Genomic DNA, 20,726 nt, shown 5'->3' with positions numbered 1-20,726 from the left:
TGGCCACATACTGCCGCCGCTGCCCCATTGTCTCCCCATCCTCTGGCCACATACTGCCGCCGCTGCCCCATTGTCTCCCCATCCTCTGGCCACATACTGCCGCCGCTGCCCCATTGTCTCCCCATCCTCTGGCCACATACTGCCGCCGCTGCCCCATTGTCTCCCCATCCTCTGGCCACATACTGCCGCCGCTGCCCCATTGTCTCCCCATCCTTTGGCCACATACTGCCGCCGCTGCCCCATTGTCTCCCCATCCTCTGGCCACATACTGCTGCCGCTGCCCCATTGCCTCCCCCCATCCTCTGGCCACACACCGCCGCTGCCCCATCGCCTCCCCCCATCCTCTGGCCACACACCGCCGCTGCCCCATCGCCTCCCCCCATCCTCTGGCCACACACCGCCGCTGCCCCATCGCCACCCCCCCATCCTCTGGCCACACACCGCCGCTGCCCCATCGCCACCCCCCCATCCTCTGGCCACACACTGCCGCTGCCCCATCGCCACCCCCCCCCCATCCTCTGGCCACACACCGCCGCTGCCCCATCGCCACCCCCCCCCATCCTCTGGCCACACACCGCCGCTGCCCCATCGCCACCCCCCCCATCCTCTGGCCACACACCGCCGCTGCCCCATCGCCACCCCCCCATCCTCTGCCCACATACCACCGCCGCCCCATCGCCTCCCCCTCCCCACCATCCTCTGCCCACATACCACCGCTGCCGCCCCATCGCCTCCCCCATCCCCCGTGTTATAATTACCTGTTCCCGGGGTCCGCGACAATTCTGGCTCCTGCGCTGTTGCTGTGCGCTGCGCAATGACGAGTGACGTCACCGTCAGTGTGCACAGTGACAGAACGCCGACGGAGCCAGAAGTATCGCGGACCCCGGGAACAGCTAATTATAACACCGGGGATGGGGGGAGACGATGGTGCGGTATGTGGGCAGAGGATGGGGGGAGGGGGAGACGATGGTGCGGTGGCGGTATTTGGGCAGAGGATGGGGGGGAGGCGGCGATGGGGCAACTGTGGTGGTTAGACTCATGACCCCAGGACAGGCAGGGGGAGAGAAGCGGGCGCCGTGGTCTCTTGCCCGGCAAAAGCCGCTGTAGTTCATTGGTTTATAGCGCCTGATTTAAATCGTTTAAACAGGAAGAAATTTTCTCCAAAGCCAGGCGCTTCTCCCAATAAAAAGTTATCTTTATTCTGTCAGGAAAGACATAAAAAGTTGTTTTAGAACAACTTTTTATGTCTTTCCTGACGGAATAAAGTGACAAAACAAAGAAAAGGGGGAGTGCTTGCGCTCAGGCGCTGCTGGTTTTTGTAATTTCTTTTCTTTGCTGACGGAATAAAGATAACTTTTTATTGGGAGAAGCGCCTGGCTTTGGAGAAAATTTCTTCCTTTTTAATTGACTATTTTGCTACTGCGTGCCGACCTCCTTGGCTGATCGGGTTCTCCTGGGCTGCTGATAATACACTAGGATTGCTCTTCAGTACACTGATTTAAATCGTTGATCTGCAACGGCTTCTGCCCCGCCGGGGGGGGGGATGTGTTGAAATAGCCGATAATTTATACTGGAATATCGGTATAAATTATCGGTCTGAAAGGTGACAGATTATCGGTATCGGCCCTAAAAAATCGATATCGGTCGATCCCTATTTAAAGGGTACCTCTCATCAAAAAAACTATTGATATATTATAGATTAATGTATGCAGAATAACTTCACAATTGCATGTTATTAAAAAAAATATGCTTCTTTCTATTTAATTTTCCACTTAAAAGAAATAACCACTAGGGGTCTCCCTACCAGTCCTGGCAGCAAGCATTTCAGACTCATGCTGGAGTCCTAAACACTACGAGCTGCCAGTCTGCTTTGTTCACAAAGGAGAACACTCAGAGCTGCCAGCCTGCTTTGTTCACAGCCTGTTTGGCTGTGAACAAAGCAGGCTGGCAGCTCTGAGTGTTTAGGACTCCAGCATGAGTCAGAAATGCTTGCTGACAGGACTGATCGGGAAAAATACAATAGAAAGAAGCATATTTTTCATTAACATGCTATTGGAAAGTTATTCAACATTCATTAATCTAAAATATATCAAAATTTATTTGATGAGAGGTACCCTTTAATAGCAGACAGCACTGCGCTATGTACAGGACGTAAATGAACGTCCTGGTGCGTTAAGTAACAGGACATACATTTACGTCCTGTGTTGTTAAGGGGTTAATAACATTATATTTCAATAGTTCAGACTTTTACGCACAAAAAATTGGAAAAAGGGGGTGATTTAAACATTTATTAGGGAAGAGGTTTCCCGCACCGTGAAACCCGCTGCTAGTAATAGCGTGTGAACACACCCTTAAGGTGATAATGTGGTGGTGTTGGGAGATCTTGTCCTAAAAGATTAAAGTAGTAGTCTACTGACAAGTAACTTGAGTCCGTTGTGCCCGGCCCAAAAAAAACAAAAACAAACTTTAACCTCACCTTCTTCCATTCCCCCATAGCGCCACTACAGCTGTTCGGTCCTCCGGTCTTTTTCCGTGTGCACGGATAGTCACACTGTCTTAGCCTATCACCGGCTGCTGCTATGTCCCCCCTCAGCCGGCGATAGGCTGAGCGCAGTGTGACTATCCGTGCATGGACCGGACCGAACCGGAGTACCGAACAGCTGTAGCGGCGCTACGGGGGAACAGAGAAAGGTGAGGTTGTTGTTTTTTTTTTTTTCTTTTTTTGGGCCAGGCACAACGGACTCAAGTTACTTGTCAGTAGAATACTCCTTTAAGGGTATATTCACATGTTGAGGATACCAGCGCATATTTAATGCTTTGTTTACTAATTTAGTTTACATTGAAACCTGCAGCATCAAAACTGCTGGATACTGTATGTGTGAATACATCCTTATCAAAATCTTTCATCTTTTCTGTTGTAGTGTTCCAGCACATAAGGTAAATAGTGAGGTTATATGCCTTGTATATCAGTTTTTTTTTTTTTTTAAGGATATTGGTAGTAGTCTTTGAATGGAACCCTGTACACAAGCCAACCTAGTCTAACGTATTACATTTCTGCAATATGTGGACGTAGCATGAACTAGTGTAGAGAAAAACCATTCTCCTCTTGTGTGTTTTAGATAAAGCAAGCCATAGGCATTAGGTGCTTTGGCCAAGCCTGTCGTGTTTGGGCAGAGCCGAACATACACGTGCATGGCAGGCCTAGGAGAGAGCGCTCTTATCCAAACAAACATTTGTGAATGTACTGGAGAGAGATGCCCTGTGTATTATAGAGCAGAGTGCTGCACACAGATAATGGAGGGGTCATGACTAAACTAGGAAACAATTGTCAGTTGTCTCATTTTGATATGAAACGCAACAATACTAAAGCATAATACATAAACCTTTTGCTTACATGTAGACAATGCATATGTTAGTAGCTGGAACTACTGTAACTCAAATCCATCTTACAATTACAATCTGTTTTTTGTTTTAAGAGACCAATCCTGCTTCAGGGCCATGAGCGGTCCATTACCCAGATCAAGTACAATAGAGATGGGGACCTGCTTTTCACAGTTGCTAAGGATCCAGTAAGTCATTTTTTGTTATTAAAATTTTAACTATTTTGCTGTTGAATCAAATGTCGAGGAGAACTTAAAATCCTCTGATAAATAGGCATCCTAAAAATGTGTGTTAAATATATAATGTATTTTTGCTCCTAGGTGGTGAATGCTTGGTACTCTGTGAATGGAGAACGCCTAGGAACCTACAATGGGCACACAGGAGCAGTGTGGTGTGTGGATGTTGACTGTATCCTTTCATTTACAACTTTTCTTGGATTTGCAGATTGAGAGGTTCTAGTTTTAATGTTTGTCACTTGTCTTTTACTGTGAATTTGGCCTCTCTGTTTCAGTAGCCCTTTCAGTAGCCCAGCTAGAATTGTAGGAAGGTGTGTATGATGGTATTTGTATAGCCAATATGTATTCATATCCATCCTCTTTTTACCAGAAATGTCATCTACATTTGAACTACAAATTTTTTTTTTTTACTTACTAGGTTGACCTATACATTATGCTTCCTATACTTGGGCCTTATTGTTGTAGATGCGTGAGGACATAGGAACAGTGTTTATATTTGGTAGTTTTGCCCAAATATTTGACCTTTCTGTATACTACCTTTCTGCTACCCAGGCAGCAAAAACCTCAGCATCTACTACTGCATGGAGTACTTTCATCATATTAGGTGAATGAAACAACTGGGGTTAATTTGTGTTTTTTCTCATAACCTTGGTTTTTCAATTATCCTTCATCCCCTATCCTTTTTTCATCCTCAGCAGTAAATTGTTTAGGGTCTGGTGGTGGTCCCCACCCTGTGCCCTGGCTGGAACTTTTTTCACCAGCCATTCCTTGCTGTCCTCACCCTGTCTTACAAACAGTACAGCGAGTGTATGGAACATGGCTCATTAGCTAGTTACCATAAAATCCACATGATCATTCAGTTGTCTGAAAGGAGCTGCTAATCATCAGGCAAGTTTTTTCTATTTAGTATTTTACTGACCTTTGCATGGGCAATATCCTTAACAAAAGTGTGCAGGGGACACACATCATGTGCTTTCTGGATCAGCAGATAACTCCTGCAGGTTATGGGACTGTGAAACAGGTAACTGATGTTTTGTTTAGTTTTCTCTCTAAATCTTTTACATTCAAATAACATTTTAATTTCCTGAACACCAAGTGCAAAGACAAAATTATTCATTTGTCCTTTTTCACAACTCCTCTTTTATCTCCATGCTCCCTTTTACCGAGAATCATCTCTTGTGTTTTGTCTTTCTCCTTACTGTTGTTTTGTTATATATGAAAGTTCTTATTGTATAGCAAAACCACGCAACAGAAATAAACATAAGCCACCTCTTGGCACTTAAAAGGGTACTCCGCTGTTAACATGTTATTCCCTTATCCCCTGCGATCTCCAGGCTAGCATTGGAGGTGTCCGGAACACGGAAGCTTGCAGCTTTCGCGTTTGTGATGTCACGCTACGCCCCCTCCATTTATGTCTATTGGAAAGGGCGTGAATGAAGGGAGCATGGCGGCCAGCATTGCCAGTCATCGTGCACGGAGCAGAGTTCGCTCCGTGCACTGAATGACGGGTGCCGCAGCGGAGATCGCCGGGGTCCCCAGCGGCAGGACCCCTACGATCTCCACAATCTAACATCTTATCTGCAATCCTTTGGATAGGGGATAAGATGTTTACAGCGGAGTACTTTGCCTCATAAAAATGGCACTTCATTGATAACTCTAGCATTTTGTAAATTTCACTTTGCTTCACTTTTCTAAACATTTTTTCAGGGGTGTCAAGTGAGGCATAAAAACATGTAAAAAAAATAATTCTGTTTGGCATCTTCAACAGTTTCTTGGTGCAATGTGCAGTTTTTTTTGGAGCTGTCTAACCTCTCTAACTTCAATAAGCATGTGAATAATAACTGCATAGGTGTGAAAAAAAACTTGACTTGGTTTTCAAAATCATAATTTCAAAATATTAGACTTTGATTTTAAGAGATTTTTCGGGCAAATATAATAGTTTGTACCTGCCTCCCAGTGCATTAAAAAAAAAGTCGCTCTGCTGAGTTGCTCAGCTTTTGCAGAAGGAGAAAAAACAGGACTGCAGTGGTGGAGTGCAGGGTAAGTATATTATGTTTACTGGTAAAATCTTTTTAATAAGAAAAAAAATCTCACTTGCTTACAGTTTATCCAAAATAACATTTTTAGCAGCTCTTTAGATTTCATTGTATTTGGGGTGGCTCTTACTGTACGCTTGTTTTCTTTGTTGACCTTTAGGAAAACAGCTTGCTCTGCTAGAGACAAATTCAGCTGTTAGAACCTGTGGATTTGACTTTGGTGGAAATATCATCATGTTTTCAACAGACAAGCAAATGGGTTACCAGTGTTTTGTCAACTTCTTTGACCTAAGGGATCCATCTCAGATTGGTGAGTATTTAAATGTTATTTAACCCCTAGAGGACACAGTGCATAAATGTAAACCCTTGCCTGCTGGTACTTAGTGCTCTAGGGCATACATTCATGCCTGTATGTACAATGTGAAGCACTGGACGCTGATGCCCACCATTAAACGTGATCAATACTGATCCTGGTGGTTAAATAACACTTACCATAAGCGATTACTCCAGAGCTGGTTAACTGCAAAGGCACGGTATGGAGCAAACTCAGTTCTTAAGCCCTTTCCATATTTCCTGAGCACATTACCACTGTAATTGAGCATTTAGTTCTCACCGACTAAATAGTTTACTTTCTGACACTTTGCAGCGGACAATGAACCTTACATGAAGATTAACTGCAGCGAGTCAAAGATAACTAGTGCTGTTTGGGGACCTCTAGGAGAGAACATTATTGCCGGACATGAAAATGGAGAGCTGAACCAATATAGTGCAAAGGTGAGTGACAGCCATTTTTACTTTTTTGTCTCTTTTTGTATTCCTCCTAAGATAAATAATTTTTCAGCCTTTATGGAATTTAATAATTTCTCTCCTTTTCTAGAATCTTTAAAGTTCTGAGAAATTTAGAATTCTAAAAAAGGAAGTGAACACTACTTAACACCATGGGGAAGATCTTTGCTGAGTACATACCCTGTTTCTCTCAGCTTTTCCTCCAGGCAGGAAGTCCAGTAGTTCTTAGACAACACGTCACTTTGCAATGCCACACTTCCTTCTCCTCAGCTCTGAGAGAGCAAAGAGTGCTTCAGTGTGTGATGGGATGTGATTGGCTAAGGCACATAATCCTCCCTCATCTATATTCTCTGCTTCTCTAACCACCTCTGCTGGCAGCGTGCGCAGGGGCTAATGGTCTGTGTAGTTTCTTTCAACTCCTTGCACAAACCTTGAAATATCTGGATTTTTTTCAAAGGCTGCTTATAGGGGGCTTTGGGGTATATATATATCTTATTTAGGTTTTTATTTTTACCACTGTTGGTCGGATATTTCCTTAAATTTTTCTGCAGCATAATACAGAATTAAAGCTGAGTTGTGATTGGTTGCTATAAGCAACAAAGACCGTTTTTGATTATCCCAATGGGAGAGATTTATTAAAACCTGTGTAGGGGAAAAATTGACCAGTTGCCCATAGCAACTAATCATATTGCTTCTTTCTCGGTCGCTCTTCATTGGGGGACACCTAACTGATGGGTATATGCTTTTGCCACTAGGAGGCGCTGACACTAGGAAAAAGAAAAGTCGTCTCCTCCCTGGCAGGATATACCCGCCCACCTGCAGTGAGGCAACCAGTTTTATCTAGTGTCAGCTAGGAGGTGGACACGGTCTGGTTATCTCCAGACCTGGTCTTTTTATTTTCTAGTTAGGGCTGTTTAGTTAGATTTCTTTACTCCCTTTTATTTTCCTTTTTTCAGGTGGGGCGACAGGAGCATGGCGCTGCCTGTGTCAGAGTGGTCTGGCAGCGCCACCCCTCCAGGTTCGCGTGCTACTCGGCTCCTTTTCGGCTCATGGGTGCTTACCCCGCGGCCTTGACTTGTGTGCCTCCAGCGGAGTTTAGCCCTGGCCCCTCAGCCTTTTCGGGAGGCGCCGCCGCCTTGTACTCGGAGCGGCTCCGCCGGCCTCCCGAAGGTGCGGCCTGGTGGGAGCTTCTCCTGTCCGGGCTGCTTTTGGTTACAGTTAGCCTCGCCGGGGGACGGAACTAGCGGTGCCTCCCGAAGCTGCGGCCCGGTGGGAGCTTCTCCTGTCCGTGCTGCTTTCGGTTACAGTTTGTCTCGCCGGGGGGGGGGGGCGGAACTATCGGTGCGGCCACCGGAGTTTAGCTCCGCCCCTCCACCTTTTCGGGAGGCGGCGCCGCTTTGTACACCAGCCTCCCGAAGCTGCGGCCCTCAGGAGCTTCTCCTGTCCGGGCTGCTTTCTGTCTCTATCAGCCTCGGAGCTTTGCGGCTTGGCAGACGCTTCTAAGCGTGCTGCTCCTGCTGACGCCGCTCCTGAGGTTACCCGCTGTCTGTTCTCCCCATCAGAGGAGAACTGATTGCGGGAGTAGTTCTAGTTGATGCACCGTTATATTTAAAAAAAAATAAAAAACATGCAGTTTTTCTGGCCGTTTGGGGTAGTTTGGCGCCCTCTTGTGGCCAATCCTTGCATTGCATTATATTTGATTTAAGGTTAATGCCTGCTGTCCTGGGTTCCTAGACCCACTCATCTAACAGCTGAAGTACCTACGGCTGGTTTTCCGGCACCTCTCTACTGTGCGAGGTGTCCGATGGAACGACTCACCCATACCAGTAAGCCGGACGGTGGTCTGCATGTTTTTCCTCTGCCGTTTGTCACATGTCTCACGGCCAATGTATCTGTTGCTGCAGTTCCGATACCCCACTGCTGGATACGGTATATTTAGGGCTGACCGATGTGTCTTCAGGACCCCTACCAATTAGCCAGACGGTGGTCTGCATGGTTTCCTCTGCCGTTTCTCACACGTCTCGAGGCTGAGGTGTCTGTGACTGCAGTTTCAATACCCCACTGCTGGGTGCGGTATATGGAGGTCTGCCCGATGTGTCTTCAGGACCCATACCAGTAAGCCAGACAGTGGTCTGCATGGTTTCTTCTGACGTTTATCACGCGTCTCACGGCTGAGGTGTATGTGGCGGCAGTTCCTATACCCCACTGCTGGGTGCTGTATATGGAGAACTGACCCGATGTGTCTTAAGGACCCTAAAGCTCGTTACGAAGTCTTCTACGGACCCATTCCAGTAAGCCAGGCGGTAGTCTGCATGTTTTCCTACATTGCCGGTCACACGTTTCACGGCCGATGCATCTGCGACTGGAGTTCCGGTTCCTCTCTACTGAGCAGGGTACCGATGGTATGCATGGTTGTCTTCTGTGGATCCATGCCAGTAAGCCTGACAGTGGTCTGCATAGTTGACTATGCCGCCTGTCATACATCAAACGTCTGATGTGTCTGTGGCTGGTGTGCCAGTCCCTCTCTACCGGGTAAGGTACCGATGGGATGAATGGTTGTCTTTGGTGAATCCATGCCAGTCAGCCTGACAGTGGTCTGCATGGTTGCATACACCGTCTGTCATACATCAGATAGCTGATGTATCTGCGCCTGAGGTTCCGGATCCTCACTATTCAGCGAAGTGCCGATGGTGTGCACAGTTGTCTTCTGTGGATCCGTGCCAGTTGGCCTGACAGTGATCTGAATGGTTGCCTACACCATCTGTCTTTCTTCCAACGACTTAGGTATCTGCAGCTTGAGTCCCGGTACCTCATTGCTGGGAGGTGCCGATGGGACACATCCTTGTCTACTTTGGACCCATACCAGTAAGCCAGACGTTCGTCTGCTTGGTTGTCTATGCAGACTGTCCTACATCAACCAGCTGGTGTCTCTGCTTCTGCAGTTTCGGTACCTCACTATTGTGTGAGGGGTCCGTCGAATTGTTCCATTATCTGCACCGCCTGTCATACATCACACGTCTGAGGTACCTGCGGCTGAAGTTCCGGTACCTCACTACTGAGCAAGGTGCCAATAAAATGACTCGTCTTCCATGGTGAACCAGGTAGTGGTCTCCTGCGCCACTTGTTACGCATTACATCACCGATGTATCTGCAACTGGACTCCCACAACCTCAGTACTGTGTGAGATTTCCCTTGGATGTCTCGCTGTTCCCCAGGGACTCATTCCAGTAAGCCGGACAGTTGTCTGCATATTCTCTTCTGCCGCCTGTCATACGGCAGATTTTTTTTGTGGCTAGTGTTCTAGTACCCCGCTGTTGTGCGTGGTATACGTGAAACTGACCCAGCGTGTCCCACGGACACTATACGGGATGTCAGGGATGCATTCCATGGTCCCTCTACTTCCCTTTATCTCTCTCCAGGGGGCGGGGTTTCTTGGCCACCCCGCCCTTTCACCTTTGTTGTAGGTGCTCAATTATCTCCGGTCTGGCTGTTCCCTTTTCACTAATGCCTGGGGTTTTCCTTGCTCAGCCAGACTGCTACTTTGGATCATCTTCCATGCATTTTCACACCGTGGACTGTGGTTCTCCACTGCCATGGTAATTTTCATATGAGTCTCTCTGAGTTGCCCCATGTGCCTTGTACACTGCACCACATACAGGGTTGCCTGCTTGACAGGTCCCTCTCTGCTTGCCTGCTACTCTGTCTACAGGCTGGTATCTCTCTCCCCTGTGTGCCTCCGTGTGCGGGACCAGACGTGGCCACAGTCTCTTTGCCCTATGGCCAGACTGTGTCTGCTTGGTGTTTTAATCCTCCTGGTCACCTCCCACATTTTGCTGCCACGGCAGCTGTAGTCAGTGCAGTCCCGCAGAGTGTGTGCACGTGGGTACTTAGAACCCTTTTCTTTCTGTAGGTCACACTGTCTGCCTTTTTCCGGCTCCACATTCATTCTTCATCTCCTGAGTCTGTGACTGCAGCCTTGGTGTTTGGCACCATTAGGAGATGAAGTGTGGGTTTTTAGTCTATGGGTTCCGGGGCCTTTTCCAGCAACTGCTGTGTTGCTCTGTTCTCCTTCTTCAGTTGCACTGTTGGTCTGCTGTGGGCATGCCTCCCTTCCTGCTGGTTCCTTGGATGCCTGCGTTTTCACCGCGTCCGCAGTCTTGGTACGCCACTGTTGTCGTGGGGTCCTCATGTCTGTGTTCCTACATATGCTCAGTCCGCTTTAGAGGAGTGCAGCCACCTTTCTTTTGCTCCGCAGGTCCGTGGCGGTTGAGCACCTCTGTTCTGACATGGGGCCTGCTGGGCGCCTGTCGGTTCAGCCCCTCCCCGTTCTTCCGGGTTTCTTTCCAGGATCTCTGTCCAGGGTGACTCCGGTGCCTCCTCGTCACTCTCTGAATTAACCCTCAACAGGTCTTGTATTTTTGGCCCAGCATAGGGGTACGGGGCTCCGATCCCTCTTGGATCGCACGGTGACTCCTCCAGGCGGCGATGGTTGCCGCTGGAGCCTGGGGGCTTCGTCCACCCAGTATTTGCATTTCCCTGCACCTAGCGCGCTTGCCAATTCCCTTTTTGCTTGGGGTACGGGATCAGGGTGCTTGTTGTAGGTCTGTATTTGAGTTGCCGTCTCGACCACCCATGTTTTTCCCTGCTGGAGGGACGGTTTGGTTTTAGCTAAGATGCATTCAACAGTGGTTTTTACTGTCTAGGCTTGTGTGCTTTCTATCCGCTATCACAGCCTAGTGCTCTCCCTGGAAGTATGTCCTTCTTACCCTTTGGTCTGTGTCACTCGTGCTGCATTGACGCCAGAAGTCGTCTGGAGTGCTCTCTCCTATGCCCAGTCCCTGGTAGTCCAAGCATGGCTCTCCTTGGTTCTCCCTCCATTCCCGTTCTGACAGGATGTTTCTTGAGGCTGCTCTGGTCTACTCGGACCACTCTGATCTATCACTGTTGGTCCCCTTGATTGGACTCTGCCCTGCGATGCTGCGGTGTGCCTTCTTTCAGGCGGCTCTCCGCTTCCTTGAGCCTTGGGGATGTTTCAGTTCTTGGTCATTTGTAGCGGCCCGGCCCCCCGACTCCTCAGCGATCCATTGGTCGGGGTAGTATTTCTGTTCTGCTCTCATTCACTTCTTTCTGGAAGTTTTTTTCGCAGAAGGGTTTTTTCGCGGGCATCTGTTCCCTTTTTTCCTGGGCTTTTTTGTATCTCTATATGACCCAGGTGCCTTGGGTCTCTACAGAGGATGGACCTTGCCTTGGTGTCCTGGGCCTTCACCTTGGACGGTAGATCTTACAGGATCTCATTTTTTCTGGGCCTCGCATGGCTCCGACCTGGGGACTCGTCCACAGACCTTGCGGACATGCGAGTTCAGTCTGGGACTGTCTCCTTTTCGTTGTTGGTTGTTTTTTTTTCCCACCCTGGGGGACTGCTTTGGTACATCCCATCAGTTAGGTGTCCCCCAATAAAGAGCGACCGAGAAAAGGAGATTTTTTTGTACTCACCGTAAAATCTCTTTCTCGTAGCCTTCATTGGGGGACACCGCACCCACCCATTTCTTCTTGTTTCCTGTTCTTGGGTTGTTTTCCAGGATTCGTTTCTAGGGTCCTTCGGTCGTTTTCCTCGCGGGCTTCTCCTACTGCTTTGTGACTAAACTGGTTGCCTTACTGCAGGTAGGCGGGTATATCCTGCCAGGGAGGAGCCGACTTTTCTTTTTCCTAGTGTCAGCACCTCCTAGTGGCTGGAGCATATACCCATCAGTAAGGTGTCCCCCAATGAAGGCTACGAGAGAGAGAGATTTTACAGTGAGTACAAAAAAATCTCCTTTTTAAAATCCACTGTTCATTGAGAAAGAGACCCTGTCTCGAAACATGTCTGAAACTGGCATAATAAAAAGTCAGATCCTAAATTTGAATCATTGTCATTTATGCACGAATTGTGCCTCCGTGTCCTGGATTCTTCTTTTGTTGATATACCTGATTCAACAAGTCTTTAAAAAAAGATAGAAACAATCTGGATGCTATTGGCAACTGGTCCACTTTTTCTTTGCACACGTTTTGATAAATCCTCCACATATCCTTATTTTTTCTGCTCCTGTTCTATTACCATTATCACATTAGTATTAGTATCACTTGGATGTTCCCCACTTACAGTGGCACAGTTCAAGGCTTTTTTTGTTGTATGAAGGCAGTCTGATTGCTTATACAGGGCATGTTCACATGGCTTATAACAGCATGATTTATGTGAAAACCGCACTGATTTCTGCATCAAGAACTATGCAATATCACTGTCAAATTCCAAATGATATTAATCTTTTACTCATATGTTATGATTAGGAGTGGATAAGGGTTATGTTGATGCTCTATATCTACTGTTTTATTATATTGTTGTGCATTTTCTACAATAACAGACATTAACAACTTTGTAACCCATAATGTAAATCTTTGTTTTAGTTTTTTTACTTACGTGGAAAAAAAGAATAATAAGATTTAATGTGTCACTTTATCAAAGATTTGATTAGATGCGGTCTGGGTTTTCAGACCCCCAGCAATCGCTAGAACAAGTTGGGAAACATACCCTAAACACTTTCCTTCTTGTCCTACTGCTTGCTGCATACAATGGGCTCCATATGCTTACTATAGAGTCAGTCTTATGCAGCAAGATGGGGAAAGAAGTACTTAGCCAAGTGCTTCCCCGGCTAGTCCTAGTGATCAGTGGCAGTCTGAACACCCAGTTCCCGTTTAAAACTCTGACATGTCTGTAACATGTTAAAAGTTTTTGTAAGTGACTGATATTTATAAAAAAAATATATATATATTATTTATTTTTCAAGAAAAACGGCAGCACCGTTATGGAGTAATAGCTGAGTGGTGTTGTAAGGAGCCTGGGTCAACAGTTTGCTTAATATCCACTTAAAAAGACAGCAGCACCACCTGTCAAGCCGATGCCATTGTCAAGCTTGACAATGGCCATGAGAGACGGCCGAAATGTCGCTCTGGCTTTTTTGTACTGAATAAAACACAAATTTTTTGCCTAAGGAGATGCTGCTGTCTTATTTGGTGTGTGTATGTGTGTGTTTGTATAATAAATATAAAAAAAAAATATATATATATATATATATATATATATATATATATATATATATATATATAATAAAATAAAGCGTTTGATGCATGAGTATTTTTCCCCTGTTTTAGTCTGGAGAAATTGCCAACACTATTAAAGAACACTCCAAACAGATTAATGATATTCAGACCTCCAGAGATATGACTATGTTCATCACTGCCTCCAAAGACTGCAGCGCCAAGGTAAGAGGTTTCTATTACTGATTTTATAAAAAGTAAATTTTTTTTTTCTTCTTCAACCCCTTAACGACAATGGACGTAAATGTATGTCAAGGTTCCGTGGTACTTAATGCACCATGACATACATTTACGCTCCGCCATGACTGCGAGCAGCGGTCCTATGAGCAGCCAGGGACCCGCCAGTAATGGCGGACATCCGCGATCACTCTGATGTCCACCATTATCCCCTCAGATGCTGTGATCAGTACAGATCACAGCATCTGCGGCAGTACAGTACTTGATATGGATAATCGGATCGTCTGCAGCGCTGCCGCAGGGATCTGATCATCCATAATGGCAGACGGAGGTCCCCTCACCTGCCTCCGGCCGTCTCCAGGGGTCTTCTGCTCTGGTCTGAGATCGAGCAGACCAGAGCAGAAGATAGCCGATAATACTAATCAGTGCTATGTCCTATGCATAGCACTGAACAGTGTTAGCAATCAAATGATTGCTATAAATCTATAAATAGTCCCCTATGTGTACTTTCAAAGTGTAAAAAAAAAAAAGGGAAAAATCCCCTCCCCAATGAAAACGTAAACCGTCCGTTTTTCTCATTTTACGTAAAAAAAATAAACATATTTGTTATCGCCGCATGTGTAAAAGTCTGAACTATCAAAATATATTGTTAACTTATCTAGTACGATCTAGTTTTTTTTAAATAAAAAAATTCCAAAATTGCTGCATTTTTGTCACATTTTATTCCCCAAAATTTTTATAAATTTATAGAAAGTAAAACCTATGCAAAAGTGGTACTGATAAAAACAGATCATGGCGCAAAAAAGGAGCCCCATACTGCCCCGTATACAGAAACATTTTTAAAGTTATAGGTGGTCAAATTAGGGCAATTTCAAACATACTAATTCTGTTAAAATAGTTTAACCCCTTCCCGCAGAATGTCATATATAAACGCCGGGTTGTGCAGTGCGTTCGCGCATCCCGGCGTTTATAAATGACATTCAGTTAACCCGGCGATGCGCAGCATCACACGGGTTAACCAGCAGAAGTCCCGCTGTTTCCAGCAGGGGACAACTTCTGCTTCACCCCCAGGACCATCCATTGATGGTCCTGGTCAGCGATCACTGTGATTGGTCCCTGTAAAAAATGAAGATTGTGAATTTTCTCCTTCAATTTGCTTCTATTCCTGTGAAACACCTAAAGGGTTAAAATGATGACTGAATGTCATTTTGAATACTTTGGGGGGTGCAGTTTTTATAATGGGGTCTTTTGTGGGGTATTTCTAATATGAAGACCCTTCAAATCCACTTCAAACCTGAACTGGTCCCTGAAAAATTGTGAGTTTGAAAATTTTGTGAAAAATTGGAAAATTGCTGCTGAACTTTGAAGCCCTCTGGTGTCTTCCAAAAGTAAAAACTCATCACTTTTATGATGCAAACATAAAGTAGACATATTGCATATGTGATTCAAAATTTTTTTTTATTTGTAATATACATTTTCCTTACAAGCAGAGAGCTTCAAAGTTAGAAAAATGCAAAATTTTCAAATTTTTCATCAAATTTTAGGATTTTTCACAAGGAAAGGATGCAAGTTACCACAAAAATTTACCACCATGTTAAAGTAGAATATGTCACGAAAAAACAATCTCGGAATCAGAATGATAACTAAAAGCATTCCAGAGTTATTAATGTTTAAAGTGACAGTGGTCAGAATTGCAAAAAACGCTCTAGTCCTTAAGGCCAAAATGGGCTTGGTCCTGAAGGGGTTAAGATTTTTTATTATAGAAAAGCATATAACATGGGTATCATTTTAATCGTATTAACCCAGAGAATAAAGAAAACATGTCATTTTTACCATAAAGTGTACACATTGAAAACAAAACCTTCCAAAATTTGCTAAATTTCAGTTTTCTTTTCAATTTTCCCACATAAATAATAATTTCTGGGTTGCACCATACATTTTATGGTAAAATAAGTGATGTCATTACAAAGTAAAATTGGTGACGCAAAAAACAAGCCCTCAAATGGGTCTGTGGATGGAAATATAAAAGAGTTCTGATTTTTAGAAGGCGAGGAGGAAATAACAAAAATGCAAAAATAAAATTGGCCTGGTCCTTAAGGGGTTAAACAGATATATCAGAGATTTTTTTTTATAATTTTACAAATAGACAAACAAACATAAAACAACCACTCCACATTCCCCAGCAAACAGTAATCTTTAGCCCCTTAACGACCACGTACGTATATTTACGTCCGTGGCCGGCTCCCGATCTGTAAAGCACGCTCACAAGTTGAGCGCGATTCGTATGTGCGAGGTCCTGGTTGCTAATACTGGACATCGCCGATCGGTATTATCCCTTTAGACGCGGCGATCAAAATTGATTGCGGCATCTAAAATGGGAGAATATGCTGCCGGTTACCTCAGCGGAGCTGTTCAGGACCGCCGCAGTGAAATTGCGGCGTCCCGAACAGCTGAGAGGACAGCGGGAGGCACCCTACCTGGCTCCACGCTGTCCGATAGGCATTTTATTGCTCCAATTCTGAAATCCAGGCTTGAGCAATCAAGCGCATGTAACACTGATCAATGCAATGCTATGGCAATGCATTGAACACTTTGCCGCGCACTATTAGCCCAGGGTCCCGGCTATGAATAGCATCTGGGACCGACCCGGTGTTTTAAACACCGGGCGCAGGGCGTACAGGTACGCCCTGCACCCTTAAGTGGTTAAGGAGGCATGAGACAGTCTCCTGACTTGAGCTTGCACCATGCTGGGTGGCCTCCAGCTAACTTCAGTACCTGGTGATGATGATCAATCGCAGGGTCTTTTTATCCCTTTAGATTGTCATTAGAGATGATCGAATTTACAGTAAACTCGATTTGTCACAAACTTCTCGGCTCGGCAGTTGATGACATATCCCGCATAAATGAGTTCAGCTTTCAGGTGCTCCCTTGGGCTGGAAAAGGTGGATACAGTCCTAGGAGACTCTTTTCTAGGACTGTACCCACCTTTTCCAGCCCACCGGAGCACCTGATAACTTATCCTGCATAAATTAGTTCAGCTATCAACTGCCGAGCCGAGAAGTTTGTGACAAATCGAATTTACTGTAAGTTCGCTCATCTCTAATTGCCACTGTCAAAGATGATCTTTTAAATGGTCCCAGGTGGTTTAGTGGTGTGGATCGGACCCATACAGCAAGATCACAGTGGAGCTATCGAATAATGAGGTGGCCGGGGGCTTAACTCTCCTATGGTTTTACTGGCTCTGCAATTGCTAGAGCCTGTCTGCATAGCACATAGATAGCACAATGCAATTCTATTTGAGGAATCAATTAATTATTTATAAAAGTGTTAAAAAAAAAAAAAAGTTTATTCATACAAACTAATTTATATCTGAAAATAATTTGAGGACTGTTTTTTGTTTGTTTGACATCACATGTATGGGTATGAAAATTGTTTAACGTGTATAATATAATCTATGTTTTCTTTGCAGCTGTTTGATACCACAACACTAGAACATCAGAAAACATTTCGTACAGAGAGACCAGTAAACTCTGCAGCACTGTCTCCAATCTATGATCATGTGAGTAACAAAAAATGTTTATGGTTAAAGAGGACAGTGTACACTGATAAATGTAAGGTTATGCACAAGGAGAGGAAAACTCCAGGCTGGGAATATATACTAAATAGGAAAACATTGGGGACAACTGACATGGAAAAGGACTTTGGAGTCTTAGTTGACAGTACATTTTAAGGGGTACTCCGGTGGAAAAGTGTTTTTTTTATTTATTTGGACGTTAATTTCTTTTTGAATTTCTTTTCAGTCTGACCACAGTGCTCTCTGCTGACACCTCTGTACATGTCAAGAACTGTCCAGAGCAGGAACAATTCTCCATAGCAAACATCTCCTGCTCTGGACAGTTCCTGACATGGACAGACATGTCAGCAGAGAGCACCGTAGACAGAAGGAAAGAAATTCAAAAAGAAATGAACTTCCTCTGTATAAGTACTGGAAGGAGTAAGATTTTTTTAATAGAAGTAATTTACAAATCTGGTACCAGTTTATAAAAAAAAAAAATTCCACCAGAGTACCCCTTTACCTGTAGCGACCAGTGTCAGGTAGCTTCTGCCATGGCAAATAAAATCATAGGGTGAATCAAAAGGGGCATAGATACCCACGGAAATAACAGGATCACTAGTCAGACCACACATGGAATAATGTATACAGTACTGGGAACCAGTGTACAAGAAACGTAAAGTGGCCCTGGAAAAGGGTTCAAAGACTGTCAACTAGAGTAATAAGGGGAATAAGAGGCCTACAGTACCCAGAAAGATAATCAGAATTAGTTTAATTTAGAAAAAAAAGGGCAACCTAATAACTGTATCTGTACATTATAAATATATCAGGGGCAGTACAGAGATTTCTTCCATGATCTATTTATACCCAGGTCTGTGGTAGGACCCTGAAATGACAAAATAGGGCACAAAAAGGGAAAGGAGTTGAATGAAAAATATTTATCCTCCGTTTGCACTGGGATTGCATGAAAAGTATCACATCTGAAAAGTCGCGTTTGCTCTTAGCAATTTTGATTGCTGTATAATGGCTAGTTTTTTCCTAATAGATGCCTTAGTTGAAGGGGTATTGTTTTGGTCTTTAGCGCTCTTATTTACATACAAGTTTTTATGAGCTTCATCCTTAAAATGAGGAGTTTTTTCCTGAGCGGTTATCTGCCCAATATCAAGAACAGCTACATCTGAATACGTCATTACTAATGATGCACACAAGCTAAGTTGGACTTCTTACATTAATTGTTGTGCAGGTTGTTTTGGGAGGAGGACAGGAAGCCATGGATGTAACAACAACGTCCACCAGGATTGGGAAATTTGAGGCAAGGTAAGCAACATAGATAACAATCTTATTCAGAAATAAGTAAATTTATGGACACAGCAGGTACTAAGTAGGTCTGCTTCTTTTTAGATTTTTCCATGTTGCTGTTGAGGAGGAATTTGGCAGAGTAAAAGGCCATTTTGGACCCATTAACAGTTTAGCATTCCACCCAGATGGCAAAAGGTAAGTGCAATTTTGTGTAATCTACTTCTAGCAAATCAGTTTGTAACATGATGTTATGACAAGTTCTTTTTCTCTCTCTCTACAGTTACAGCAGTGGCGGAGAAGATGGATATGTCAGAATACATTACTTTGACCAGCAATATTTTGACTTTGAGTTTGAATCTTGAGCTTACAATGCCTTGTTGGCTGTTTAGAGTATGTTTAAAGGGGTACTCCATTGGAAAATATTTTCTTTTAAATCAACTGGTGCCAGAAAGTTAAACAGATTTGTACATTACTTCTATTAAAAAATCTTAATCCTTCCAGTACATATCAGCTGCCGTATACTCCAGAGAAAGTTGAGTAACTTCTTTTCTGTCTGACCACAGTGCTCTCTGCTGCCACCTCTGTCCAGGAACTGTCCAGAACAGGGGAGGTTTTCTATGGGGATTTGCTCCTACTCTGGACAGTTCCTACATGGACAGAGGTGTCAGCAGAGAGCACTCTGGTGAGGCAGAAAGAAAATACAAAAAGAAAAGAACTTCCTCTGTAGTATACAGCAGCTGATAAGTACTGAAAGTATTAAGCTTTTTAAATAGTAGTAATTTACAAATCTGTTTAACTTTCTGGCACCACTTGATTTAAAGAGAATGTTTTCCAACAGAGTACCCCTTTAAAAGGAATCCTATGACAAAAAATGTCATTTGAAAACAGTCCTTTTTTAAGTGAATATAATAATGGGCTTTACACTTCTGTAAAATGGGGTTATATAGTTGAAAAACATTCAGTATTTAGACTATGTAATATAATTTGTTACAATGTTGCCATTGACTCTGGGGATCAACAGCCCTGGAGGGCACAAACAAATTTAACCAATGTGTATTCTACATTTCTTCTATATGTTGGTGTTATATCTCCAACATATAATATACCTCTGATATATGCCACTGTATAGCCATACAGTGCCATATATTGGCCTGGATGTCAGACATTTTTGTATGCACATGGGTGGCAAAAAAGCTATAAGACAATGCCAAACCCTGTTCTCATGTCTATCTGATCTGCTCAATATCTCCATGGAGTAGGCTTGCTGCATGCAGTGTGACAACGTCCCTGTACTGCGCTGCTTGTCCTGTATGTGGCCTACTAGTCAATGGCATGCATTACATAGTTTGAGCTTTTTTTTTTTAGGTAACCCTGTTTTACATTAATGTGGAAATTATATAGAAAATGAAAAGTAAACTTGCCCAGCGTTCTTAAACAGTGGCCTCTGTTTTACAAAGTTGTAATAAAATTTAATGAGACATATTCTCACAATAATGAAAGAATTAAAGTGCTAAATATATAGTTAAGCCTTTAAAAAGCTACAGACACCTTTACTTGGTTTGGTTTCGGGAATGCAGAATGAAGCAACTTTGGAAATAATCTTCATTAAAAATTTCCTTCCATTTGGTTACTTCTGAGAGTTGTCCATCAGACAGTCTTTCTGCTCTCTGTGTTAAAGATAACTTTTTCAAAGGCCTCCATGTCTGTAAATCAGCACTATAGGCAAAAAAAATCTTATCTACTGCTTTATTCCTGAAAGCAACGCCATTCAATGACTTCATAAACTCATAGCTACTGTTGTGTAGAATACATCTATCACACCACATTTATTCATTCTTATACATACAATTTGGCATTTAACCTATTCAAAATACTTTTTCTAATACTTAAATACATTTTTAACATGTATTACAAGTCCCTTCCCAGATGCTGTAAAATAATTGTCTACAACAGCTGGGAGTGAACTGTGACCAAAAACTTGATTCTGAAGTCACATCATTATTTATGTACGAAATGTCCACCTTTTATGCCTAGCAGATATACTTCATGGTCGCAGTGTGAAAGAGGTGTCTCTGTGAGGCTACAAACTCTTTTGAAATGGAAAATAAAAGTAAAATTTGAACAGTC

General features: G+C 44.0%; 2 protein-coding genes across 10 annotated transcripts in view; one reads left to right on the top strand and one right to left on the bottom strand.

Moving 5' to 3' along the window:
* EIF3I (eukaryotic translation initiation factor 3 subunit I) overlaps window positions 1–20,726 on the top strand; it is a 22,239-nt gene extending 1,513 nt beyond the window's left edge. Inside the window, exons 2-11 of the mRNA XM_056556933.1 lie at window positions 3,477–3,569; window positions 3,702–3,789; window positions 4,573–4,638; window positions 5,814–5,963; window positions 6,300–6,427; window positions 13,625–13,735; window positions 17,217–17,306; window positions 18,544–18,617; window positions 18,702–18,794; window positions 18,880–20,726. Of these exons, the coding sequence (XP_056412908.1) occupies window positions 3,477–3,569; window positions 3,702–3,789; window positions 4,573–4,638; window positions 5,814–5,963; window positions 6,300–6,427; window positions 13,625–13,735; window positions 17,217–17,306; window positions 18,544–18,617; window positions 18,702–18,794; window positions 18,880–18,961 (975 nt within the window). The 3' untranslated portion in view covers window positions 18,962–20,726. The remainder of the gene's footprint in view (window positions 1–3,476; window positions 3,570–3,701; window positions 3,790–4,572; window positions 4,639–5,813; window positions 5,964–6,299; window positions 6,428–13,624; window positions 13,736–17,216; window positions 17,307–18,543; window positions 18,618–18,701; window positions 18,795–18,879) is intronic.
* LOC130355976 (myotubularin-related protein 9-like) overlaps window positions 17,316–20,726 on the bottom strand; it is a 134,930-nt gene continuing 131,519 nt past the window's right edge. For all 9 annotated transcript variants that reach the window (XM_056556923.1, XM_056556924.1, XM_056556928.1 and 6 more), the window contains one exon: window positions 17,316–18,186. In XM_056556923.1, coding sequence (XP_056412898.1) covers window positions 18,158–18,186 — 29 coding nt within the window. In that variant the 3' untranslated portion in view covers window positions 17,316–18,157. The remainder of the gene's footprint in view (window positions 18,187–20,726) is intronic.

Source organism: Hyla sarda, chromosome 2, assembly GCF_029499605.1.
Source record: "Hyla sarda isolate aHylSar1 chromosome 2, aHylSar1.hap1, whole genome shotgun sequence".
Taxonomy (NCBI): domain Eukaryota; kingdom Metazoa; phylum Chordata; class Amphibia; order Anura; family Hylidae; genus Hyla; species Hyla sarda.
This window is presented reverse-complemented; position numbering and strand designations above follow the sequence as displayed.